At 40.2% G+C, this 12471-nt stretch overlaps 1 protein-coding gene across 12 annotated transcripts in view; it reads right to left on the minus strand.

Moving 5' to 3' along the window:
- The window catches only part of NALCN (sodium leak channel, non-selective), a 184106-nt gene that overhangs the window by 15087 nt on the left and 156548 nt on the right, over window positions 1–12471 (minus strand). For all 12 annotated transcript variants that reach the window (XR_014547207.1, XM_083610337.1, XM_083610341.1 and 9 more), the window contains 10 exons: window positions 10568–10735; window positions 9237–9341; window positions 7982–8088; window positions 4434–4554; window positions 4238–4336; window positions 2760–2853; window positions 2331–2437; window positions 1381–1455; window positions 867–986; window positions 52–120 (listed from right to left, as the gene is read on the minus strand). Coding sequence is in view for 11 of the 12 variants with exons in the window: in XM_083610337.1 (XP_083466463.1) it covers window positions 52–120; window positions 867–986; window positions 1381–1455; window positions 2331–2437; window positions 2760–2853; window positions 4238–4336; window positions 4434–4554; window positions 7982–8088; window positions 9237–9341; window positions 10568–10735 (1065 nt within the window). In the remaining variant the exon portion in view is untranslated. The remainder of the gene's footprint in view (window positions 1–51; window positions 121–866; window positions 987–1380; window positions 1456–2330; window positions 2438–2759; window positions 2854–4237; window positions 4337–4433; window positions 4555–7981; window positions 8089–9236; window positions 9342–10567; window positions 10736–12471) is intronic.

Consider the following 12471-nt stretch of genomic DNA (forward strand, 5'->3'; position numbering starts at 1 on the left):
AACATACTGAAAAGAATAAAGCAGCCAAACAAGCAAGCCACTTTTACTCACATGTTTCCCACAGATCGAGAAGAACCTGAAGACAATTACGCATGCCCCCATCATGTATGTGTAGGCATTCTGGAATTCAAGCACAGAAGTTGTTTCTGCTTGGTACTACTTCTTAAATGGCAGCTTAAAATACTAAGGACTATTGGCAAAACCTATTGGTGTTTCGCAACTTTCTGACTAGTTGCAGGACCTTAGCCAGACCCAGCAGAGTAAACGCAGAGTTCACGAAAGCAATTGGCAACTCGGCTGCAGACAGGATGGACGAAGCAAGAACCAGGAACTTGTAGTTAGGTGTTTATTATATACAGTGGACTATTTACAGGAACAGAACAGAACATGGATCTTTGACTAGCTCTCTCATACACGACTCACAACTCCTACACTCAAACTTGTACTAACACACATTCCAGTTAGTAGGCCATTAATCATTATTCCCGTGAGAGAGCTTGACCAATCATGGAGCTGTCTCCATGCCTCTGTATCACCAGGCAGACTTACTCCTTCACATTGCCTTGGCTGTCGGCCAAACCCTAATTGGCTCTGTGTGTGTAGCTGCACGTATGCAGATTCCCAACGAGGACTATTACTGTTTACATCTGATTGCATCTGATCTTTGGATTGGGGAAAAGGGAGCGTTGATCAGTTTGTATTTCCCCCCCTCTTTTGAATAAATAGTAAATAATAATAATAATAATAATAATAATAATAATAATAATACCGAAGCAGCTCATGAATTACATTTCAGGTATACAAACTATAATAGTCCTATGCAATCAGTTCTGACAAAAAAAAAAATGCAGTTTGCTGGAACTTACAGTTAGGGCAAAGTGGAGTATCACCCAAATGACTCCTAAAGATGTCACCAAGAGATCATAGCGATTTCTTCTGCTCTGCCAAAATCCAGCAGGTGACATAGCAATAATTTTCATGGTAACCTGTAAGAGAGGACTGTATATGTTATCACTTTTCTGTGGGGCATCATTCATTATGCCACCACACCCCAAAAATTCTGCCCTACAGGTAACTCAAAACTTATGCATGTGTAATGTGTGCATTTAGCTTTATATGTTTGGCAAAAATGTATTATCCCCCCCCCCCCACCAAAGGAGGCAGAAAGGGGACAATCCCACCCTATATGTGATTGCTATCCACAGAATGTAACCCCCCGCGTAAGCTGAGAGTCACCTGTACCCAAACTGGGGGGTTATTGGCAAATCAGTATGAATCTGAACAGATTGAAAAGTAAAGCTGTTGCATGATGTCCAAAAGCAAAGCTGACAAAAGATGCAATGTTGTAGAGTGGAGAAATTGTGAAATATATCACCTTACCTCAAGAACAAAAATGAAGGTGAAGACGACGGACATTGCTGCTAAAGGACCGGTAACGGGGTCTTGATCATCCCACTTATATAAAAGAAGAAACAGGGCTTTATAAAATATTTCTAAATTATTAAAAGAACATTAGTGCCTGCTGGATCAGGCCAGCGGCCTATCTAGTCCAGCATCCCATTCTCACAATGGCCAACTGAATACCTATGGAAAATCTGCAAGCAGGAAGTGAGAACAACAGCACTCTCCCTTGCTGCAGTTTCCCACAAGAACAGTCACCAGGGTTAGTAGACTTATCCTCCACGAATCTGTCAAATTCTCTTTTAAAGCCATCCAAGTTGGTCATCACTGCCTCAGGTGGGAGCAAATCCCACAGTCTAACTATGCACTGTGTGAAGAACCGATTTATTTTGTTTGACCCGGACATTCCAATGTTCAGCTTCACTGGATATTCCCCAAGTCCTAGTGTTATGTGAGAAGGAGAAAAACTTTACCCACTTTCTCATCCCGTGAATAATTTTATATACTTCTATCACAATGCTTCTAGCCTTTTCTCTAACTCAACAGCCCCAAATATTGTATGCTTTCCTCACAAGGGAGTTGCTTTATCCTCTTGATCATTATGCTTTGCCGTTTTCTGAACCTTTCCCAACTCTACAGTATATACAGTGGTATCTCAGGTTACATACGCTTCAGGTTACATACGCTTCAGGTTACAGACTCCGCTAACCCAGAAATAGTGCTTCAGGTTAAGAACTTTGCTTCAGGATAAGAACAGAAATTGTGCTCCGGCGGCGCGGCAACAACAGGAGGCCCCATTAGCTAAAGTGGTCTTCAGGTTAAGAACAATTTCAGGTTAAGTACGGACCTCCGGAATGAATTAAGTACTTAACCCGAAGTACCACTGTAATCTACTGCTTTGCAAGATGTGTAAGGAACAGAGCAAATACCTTAACAGATAACAACACAGACTGGGCCAAGACAAGCACAGCAATAGTCCTCTTGAAAAATGGATGTTGAGTTATATCATACATCTTGGCTCGAAATCCATCATTATCTGGGAGAAACAATTAAAAGCACACAGTTTAATAAAGTATATAATTATTTTGTGTCACTCTCTATTTTCCTGAACTTTGTCTAGTTTGCATATGCACAATAATAAATCTCTTAGACCTTTAAATTTTGAACACTTTTTGAATTCAAATTCTGAACATCTGAAGCACATTTTGGGCTGTAGTTAATGCCCTTTTGCAAAATTTATAGACATAGAATATTTTCACTTTAATACACACAAACTCATAGGGGCCTCATGATTACAATTATAATGTGAAACCTACATTCCTGCGGAATTACGAATCAAAGTGAAATGGCTTTGATACCTGGGCGAGGTGGGAGATGAAGTGGCTGTGCTATCTTCAGTCTGCTCTTGAGATCCTCCCATCGCCTCTGATCAACTGTCAGCAAAGCTGTCCCCTAAATGAACAAGAATAACAATATATCTTCACGTATTTGTTTATCAAAAAGCTGTTGTGTGTGTGTAACTGTATACCAAGTTTACTATCCTATCTTTGGCCACCAAGAAATGGTTTGAACAAAAGCTTCTCGTATTGCTTCAAAAAGATACACCTGCCCTGGTACATATTTAAAAGTTAATGGGGCCATAGTCCTGGCCCGACTCCTGAGCTTGGGTGGATCTCTGGCCCCACTTCTCAACATCCAGGCATTGAATATGGATGTCGAATAAAGGGAAGGCTACATGAGAGCTGGATACCCCATCGTACATTCTTAGGGAAGGGAATTCCAAAGCTTGGATGCAATAGCTGAGAACACTTCCCCTGAAAATCCACTTGCCTATCCACAGATGCAGGTGCTCAGTTAATAACTGGGGGAAGGTTCATACAGGAGAAGATGGTCCAGAAGATAACAAAGCCTCAACCAGGCAGAGAGCCTTCTCAGTAGTGGTGCCCGCCCTGTGGAACACCCTCCCATAAAATGTCCCATAAGACATCTGAAGGCAGCCCTGTTTAGGGAAGTTTTTAATGTTTGATGTTTTATCGTATTTTTAATATTTTGTTGAGAGCTGCCCAAAGTGGCTGGGGAAACCTAGCCAGATGGGCGGGGTATAAATAAATTATGATGATATCTATGACTTTATAGGATAACACCAGCATTCTCAATTGGGCACGGAAGTGAACAGGGAGCTAAAGCAATAGATATATACACTGTGCCACATTTTGTTCCAGCTGAAACTTGAGGATTCTACAGAGGTGTACCCAAGAAAAGTCCATTATAGTAGTCTCACCCTAGTGCATTAGAATGCACTATCGTAGTCTAACCCTGGGCATATCATAGTCTAACTTCCAGGGCATATCAGTCTATTTCCATTGCATGTCAATTTCACAAGTGTTCCAATTCCATTTTGCCTTGCTTCGTATGAAAATTCCTTTTTACATGTGTTTTTAAACAAATATGTATTTAAATGTGTAATTCATTTCAATGCATTTCTAAACATCTTTTATCCCAAAATATATACTGCATTTATTTTGAGACAAGAACTGTACTGTAACTTTCTGAGAAGTGCGAAAAACGATATTCCACTGTGTACCCAGGAGGTACAAATTAGGTCAGTTCTCTTTAAAACATGGACTGAACGAAATTCTCCTCCACCTTTAGCAAGTGATACGATGACTGTGGCCAGTTAAATCACCCCAGTAATGGGTGCAGTTGGCAGATGAGCCCAAGTTGGTATCGTTTTATACCTGCAATGTTATCTGATAACTGCATGGCAGCACATGGGAGGTGCAAAGACAATATAAAAAAAATTATTTCATGAGAAATAGAAAGCCTGTATTATTACCTTATTTTCGTTGAAATTAGCAATGACGACTCCAACGAAAAGAGTTAGCCCAATCATACAGCCAAGGAATACAAAGACATGGATGTAGATGCCATGGATCTGCATAAGTAATTTTTTTAAAAAAATATGTTACTCATCTGTATAAATTAAAGGAGGAATTAAAAGGTCTGACAAGTGCTGAGGTATATATACTCACGGGACCCACACGATGAATGATAACATCTCTGACTTCAACCCATCCCTTTAAGGAAAGGACTTCAAATAATGCCAGCATTGCATTCCCAACGTTGTCAAAGTTAAAGTTCCGAGGGTTGGCCCTGTTAAAATATCACAGGGAAGGGTAGCAAAAATACATGCAGCCAAGGTCCTTAATTGTACTGAAAGAACTGACAAATATTTTAGTAACACTAGTGAGTAGTTTAGAGCCAAACACACACACAGTCATGGAGACAATCATATACATTCCTGGGATATATATTTACATTTCTGATTCACTTATTTCCCTGGATTAAGTAGCTAACAATCAAAGAGGACAGTCAGGGATAAGAGTGACATTTGATCCCTGAACATCTGGAAAAATAGACTAACAGTGCAATTTATGTACATCTGCTCCGAAGGAGACATGGTCAGCATGTATAGGATCCTAGAAGATTTAAGGATGTGGATCTCCAGTGTCATATTTTAACCTCAAAGCACACCACTACTAAGTGCATCAATATGTGGTCCATGACCCTGGAATAAAACTGGAGGACACCAATGTATCAGTGCAATAATATTATTTATTAATTGTTGGATGCAATTTAAGTCTATTGATTACAATGCATCCACTTTGAGTATGACTTAGTTGAATATCAGCCTCTGCACCCAAGTCTTCTGTCTGTGCACTTTTCCTCATGGTAAATACATTTTCTTACACTGGCAAAATTGGTTCCTCACATTATTAGTGCTGTTGCTTAAAGTCTTTAAATTGCTTACACTTAGAGACTTGGATTCTGAAAGTATATGATTCTGCAAATACCACAGCATCACCAGCTGCTCCCATCACAGGGCACCGTTTCAACAGAATAGCATAGCACTTTCCCCTAGCCACATACAGCTTCCTATGTTAAAATATTTGCAAAAATGAAACCTGCTTTAGAAACCCTGTTTTCTGGGGACTTCCGGGTTGGCGCCATCGCCGAATGGCGGACTCCCTCCGAGCTCCGGAGGGAGTCTGCTCGGCAGGGGCTGGGTTCTACCGCACCGGCGATGCGGGGACCCTTAGAAACCACGGCCACGGAGGCCGTGGACATGGAGACTCGGCTTGCACCGTTAGCGCCCTCCCGACTCGTGAAGGAGCCTTTTTAAAGGCTACGGATCGGGTGCCGGGGAGAAGCGTGGTGCCTTGAGTTTTCCGCTTCCCCTGCTGAGCGAAGCCGCATGCCATCCGGCGGAGAGCGCTGACTTCTTCCATTGAAAATTCGGACTTTTCAACAACAACCCGTGAGTAAATTTGGAAACCGGGCTCAAAAGGAGGAAAAAAAAATTTTTTTTTTTTTCGAATTGGATACGAGCGGGGGGGATCCAAAAAGGAAGTCAGTCCCCTCCCTATTGTAAACTTTCCAAAACAAGGACGGGGAAACCAAGACCCAAAAAGGCTTGCATTGCTGATAAAAATCCAAAATTTCACGATGGGGAACTACAAGAACTGTGCTGGAGGAGGAACTGGAGAAGGGAAACGCAACCCCCCCCCCTGGGAACCGGGGCGACTGAAGAGAGAGCCTGGTGAAAGGAGTCGGAGATTTTGACAGCTGTCAAAATAGATGTCAAAGTCGAAAAGCGGAGTGGATTTTATTATGAGAACTTGGCTGGTTAAATTTGATACAATTTGATACAACTTGTTAAAATTTGGATACAAAATGGCGAATATGGATAACAAATTGACTTTTGGATTAGAGGAAACAAAGTCACAACAATCCCCCTTGAGGAGCTTCGGGACATTACAAGGATTGGGAAAGTGGAAAAACACCAATGGAACTTTACAGGACTGGTTATCTTCTGGGAAAGCTGCAAAACGGAAATAACATCTCGTCTTCAGGGTGTTTTCTTTTTTGTTTTTTTAAAGGAGACAATAGATTTTTCTATTGAAGAAAGGAAGGGACTGAACGTAAGGTTTTGCCCCTGAATAACAACCATCCCTGCAGACTTACCAAACTTTCGAATTACAACGTTTTAGCAGCGGAACAAAGGGAAATTAGACTACAACCTGGAAAGAACAATGGAGGGAGTTCTATTACAGTTTTATTAAAGACTGAAGTTAAAGTTTTGAAAAATAATGATAATAATAATAATTTTGATTTTCAAAAAAATTTATTTTTAATTTTAAAAAGAAATAGCCAGCAAGGAGTTGGGGAAAAGTTGTGATTTATGGCCTTAAGAATTCCAGGCAGACACTAGGGGTTGATGGTCAGGGGGAAATTAAACCGGAGACAGGGGGGGGAGAACTAAAACTCCAAAGGCTTGCCAACTTTGTTATTTTTTGCTGAATTGGTCTATTATTCATTATATTTTTTTTATTTTCTACCTTTTCTGTTTCTATTATCTGGGGTGCTTCTTTTATTAAAAAATGGAAATTGTGGAATGACATGGGGTGGGTCTTGGGGAAAGAACACTGGGTTTTTTTCTTTTTTTTTTTTTTTATTATTATTAAGGGTAAAACAAATTAAGTTTCAATTTGAATGGGGAACTTGTTTGGCCAACAATATGAAAGGGGAATATGGTAGGGGTGGGGGAAGGGGGGAGTCCCGTAAAGTGATATTTTTTGTATTTTTGAAAAATTTTAATAAATATTATTTAAAAAAAAAAAAATAGAAACCCTGTTTTCTAATATTAATGGAACGGAATGAAAGAAAATCTCCACATACTAGTACTAGAGGCTTCCCTGCAAGCCCCCTCACCAGGATAAATTTTACAATAGCATTTTGGAAAAGAATAGCAAAATGGCTACCTATGCTTACATTTGTAAAATAAGGAGCAGTTTTTAAGGCAGCACAATGGATGCCCACACTATATGTGGAAATGGCCATTTCTTTCCAAGCCCCTTCAGACACAGACTCTACTATTAAGAAGAATCTCCCCTCTTATATCTTACGCCTACAATTCATTGTGTGGGAATGGGGTCAACAGCGGGACAGAAGTTCAAGCAGAAGGATCCAAGTATGATATAATCATCTATAAATTACTCTCTCCTTTCAAAATCAAAGGATCGGGTAACATAACTTCCCTTGGCACATCTAACTCTTCTGACATTTAGGGATTTTGTCATAACATGGTTCTAAATCTATGTGGCTGCAGCTTAGAGGCCTACTCCCTCAATGACAAGGCAGAACTAATATATCCGGCATCTCTATTGCAGTTTTTATAGCCCTTGAAAATTGCATTGTCTGCTTCAAATCTTTTTATATGTGCCTAGGCTACATATACTCAGTTCCATCATTTTCTAAGCGTAGATAAACTGCTTAAAAACTTTGCTGCTCTTAAACAACCGGTACCATTATTTCCATTGTTTTTGCCATAATATTACTAAAATTATGTCCACATGCTCTCCTGGTTGTGTGATTTACCACTAAAATCGAAGTGTAGGAAGGAGTACTTGACTTGCACAAGTTAACTACCATGTAGCTGAATCTTACAGTGTCCACTGCATATCTTAGAATACTAACTGAATCTTCACAATAAATGCACAGGCCATAATATACTACTTACCAGACTCGAGGCACCCAAAATCCAGGCTTCTTTTCGCCAGGTCTTAATTTTAGATTTAGATTTTTGGAAACACTTACATTTATTCGGAATATGCCATGGCAGTCTTCCTATAATAAACATAAAATAATGCTCATAAAAAGCTGCAAACAAACCAAAAAATATCCCGTATGACAAACACCAGGAAATTATGTCATAAAGTGAGCATAAGTATTGCTTTTGATTTAACTCAAGGAGTCAAATCTCTCATTAACCAGCATCCCACGCTAGGCCAGCAAAGATGATACATTCATAGAAAGGGTATTGCTTATGAGAGAGAAAGAGAGAGAAACCTGTACATTTAGCAGAGTTGTACTTCCTTGACCGAACATGCATGCACTTTGTTGGCAACATCTGTTCAACAATAGCAATTACTTTCTTGGTGAGGTAGAGGGAAGGAATCCATACTCCTGCTTTCCATCTCCACTCACTAACAGCTAAGCATAGGGTTATCTCATGTTTGATTCGGTATGCATTTTAAGCTGACTCTATCAAATTGAAACCTTCAAAATTGCACTATTATCTGAATTTTTTGATGCAGTTCTAACCAGTGTTTTAAAAAATGCATATATTAGGGGGAAATGTGCATTAAAATGAATATATTTGTGAAGAATGCATTATATCAGGAAATATACTTGCAAAAAGTTGTATATTTTTCAAAATGACATACAAAAATGTTTTATTAGAAGAAACTTGCACCTGAAAAAGTATGTGTGTGTGAGACACACACACACAAACTGCTGCAGAAATGTGTACAACTGAATTCAAGATTGGAAAAATGAGAAACCGAGAGAACCATTCCTACTAACAGCCTTCTTGGCAAAGCTGAATGCGTCCTCTGCTCACCAACCACAAATGTACACATTGCATACACTACTGCTGTGTGTGAGGATTTCTAAATTGGGAGCACAGAGCTGTTTCACAGTGGCAATGAAGGTCTGCCATCTCTCACACATAATGTCTTATGTTGATCTCATGTGATGTACAGTCATGTTATTGGTAAAACTTCTGAGTGAACCATAAATTTCTGACACAATATAAAGCAGCTTCATATATACTTTTCTTTTTTTTTTTGGTACATTTTCTGTCATCCTTAAATGTCTCATAAACTCCCCCCACCCTACTCTAGAATGGAACTGCAGAAGCTAGTGGAATTTTGCCCATGTGCAAATGAAGGAGATGCTCTGTACATGCTGAAGCAAGCCAAACGTGTTCTTACCCTTGCAATAATATGTGGATCATTGCACTTAGCCAGTTTCCCAGCAAAAAGCTGAACTCCAAAGCTTGCAAAAACAAGCATCAATGTCAGCAAAAGAATGGAAACCTGTAGGAATAAATGAAAAGCAGTCCAACTTTATTGAAAACGGTCTTATATTCAGTGTTTAAATCCTCTGTGGGTATCTTCTCTTAAGCCACCAGTCCGGACAACAGACTGGCACCAGTTGACCCCTGGACTGCATCTCCTCTTTAAGTCACACAAGGATAGTTTAGAGCAGGGCTAGGCAACCTAAGGCTTGGGGGCTGGATGCGGCCCAATCACCTTCTCAATCCGGCCCGCGGACGGTCCGGGAATCAGTGTGTTTTTACATGAGTAGAATGTGTCCTTTTATTTAAAATGCATCTCTGGGTTATTTGTGGGGCATAGGAATTAGTTCATCCACCCCCCCCCCAAATATAGTCCCAGCCCACCACATGGTCTGAGGGACGGTGGACTGGCCCACAGCTGGAAAAGGTTGCTGACCCCTGGTTTAGAGAGCTATTGCTCTGCAGTATGGCATGGGGTTCCTGCAAAATCAATGTGCTGCCATCTTTTCCCATGTAGCTGTCATTACTATTTCTTCCATAATAATATCCATGATGCAAACCCTTCATAAAATTGCAGGAAGGGAGGTTCTTGCCTGCAATACTGATGTGTTCCAAGGAGGGTGGCAGCAAGGTACTTCCTCCTATTCCTCATTCTTTTCGTTCACATATGTATTTTCACATCCTTTAACCCCAGTGACATGCCTCTTATTGCATTTAAATGCATTCCTCGATCCATTCAGGCAAATTTCATGACCTACATTTCATGCATGCAGGTAAACCTCTTTGCAATCAGAAACACAATCTTAAGAAGAATCCTGCTGATAAGCTACATGTCTTTGGTTAACTCACAAGCAGGATGTTCTTTTAAGTACACTTAGGTCGTCACAGCATGATAGAATACAAAGGTTTTTTTGAAAGTGTTATGTACACTGCTTAGAAAGCGGTATATAAATAGCTTAAATAAAATAAATGGGCAATTTTGATGCATTTTCCCCAGCCTTTAACCAGAACTTTGGAAGGGCCCAATTACAGTATTTTTTATTCCGCCTATTCTACGGAAGAGCTTATAACTAAATAGGTTTGGAGAGAGCTACCCAGTCTAAGAACAGATGGGATTTTAACCTGCTCTTATTAGGACGTAGTGAAATGCATTGACCATAAATCTATTGAACAGATACTGGCGAATGTAATACATTTGACTTTTAAATCTTTTATCGGAAGATTAACAAAATAAACAGTGCTCACTAGAAATATTTCCTTGAAGCCGCTGAATAGTTCTCGGACAACCTTTCTCATCTGGGGCACCAGCTTAAATATCCGAAGTGGCCGGAGACACCGTAGCACCATTAAGAGCTGAGCTCCAGACTTCGCAGGGACGTTTTGCGGCATCCAGCAGAGAAATATCAAGCTTACCTTTTGAAAGATGGAAGACGACATAGCCCAGGTGTTTAAAAAAAACATTTCACATACTCATTTGCCAGCTTGGGCAGCTGAGGTTGAAAGTTAGTCTTAAAACCTTTTAAATAAAGTAAAATATCTCACACAGAACACCAGAATAAAATGCGATCCTAAGTATGCCATGAGTATGCCAAGTCTATAGTCCTACTGTGCTGGGGGCTGCCAAACCAGTGTTTGCACCAGCATAACACAGCTGCAGTCTGGTAGGCAAAGCTGGAATCCTAAGATTAACACTACAAACAATAGTCGGCATAGTAATAATGACAGCAAGTCCCACAAATGGAATGTCTTCTCCATAAGATCTGACCTAGCATCAATTTTAATGTGATTTCAGCACCAAGGAAATATCTCAGTATTTGCTAGGACATGTCAGCGTTTAAGTAAGTTGCATGATTATAGTCTGTCTGTTCTACATTTTATGATTCTGTTTTATTCGTTTCTTTTTTCAGGTGTGGTTTTTTTGTTATAGTTTATTTCCGTTATTTTATTGTAAGCCACCCATGGAAATTTTACTGAAGGGCAACATAGAAAACTTCAGTTTTTTAAAAAAATCCCTGAATAAAGACAATGATGCTCACCAATGACACCCTCACATTAGGTACCAATTAACAAAGGGACGCGGGTGGTGTTGTGGTCTAAACCACTGAGCCTCTTGGGCTTCCTGATCAGAAGGTTGGTGGTTTGAATCCCCACGACGGGGTAAGCTCCCGTTGCTCTGTCCCATCTCCTGCCAACCTAGCAGTTCAAAAGCACACTAGTGCAAGTAGATAAATAGGTACCACTGTGGCAGAAAGGCAAACGGCGTTTCCATGCCCTCTGGCACTTGTCATGGTGTTCCGTTGTGCCAGAAGCAGTTTAGTCATGCTGGTCACATGACCTGGAAAGCTGACTGTGGACAAACACCAGTTCCCTTGGCCTGAAAAGCAAGATGAGAGCCACACCCTATAGTCACCCTATAGTTTGACTGGACTTAACCATCCAGGGATCCTTAACTTTACCTTTACCTACCAACCAACACATGGCCATGATAGAAATGCCATCATGTTACACCAGCATGTGTTCAACACACCAGCATAACAGTGTGCCCTGATGGCAAAAGGCGATTGAGCAGTAATCCTATCACATTGAAGTAAAGGTGCAAGAAAGTCTAAATGCCTATTTGTGTACATTTCCTGACTGGTTAGCCATCTTGACTGCCAACTTGGGCCTCAACCATATCCCAAATAATGGTCAAAGCCTGCAAACAAAGAAGGGAAGGGGCATTATTCCTCTCTTCTGCTGTAATTATTATCTGGATTTGTTGACCTAGCTTTTGTGAAAAACCTTTCTTATGAGTAATAACATTTCATCAACACTTTCCATATTAAAATGATATTTTGAGGGGTTGGAAGACATGTAAAGGTAAAGGTAAAGGGACCCCTGACTGTTAGGTCCAGTCACGGATGACTCTGGGGTTGTGGCACTCATCTCGTAGGGAGTTTCAAAAAGACCTTAATCTCGTTTTCTTGCAAGTGTGACCCATTGAGGTCAACAGAATTTAGTTCCAAGATGTTCAAGAATTGGATATGTGTGTAGTTTTCTTAAAATTATTATTTCATTTGGGATACATTGCTGTTACTTTCTGCACTCCCAAATAATGGTGCAATGCGGAACAATACATGCTGAACTGAACTTTTCTAAATGTTAGAATT

Source organism: Podarcis filfolensis (genome assembly GCF_964270895.1).
Source record: "Podarcis filfolensis genome assembly, chromosome: 4".
In the NCBI taxonomy this organism is placed as follows: Eukaryota; Metazoa; Chordata; class Lepidosauria; order Squamata; family Lacertidae; genus Podarcis; species Podarcis filfolensis.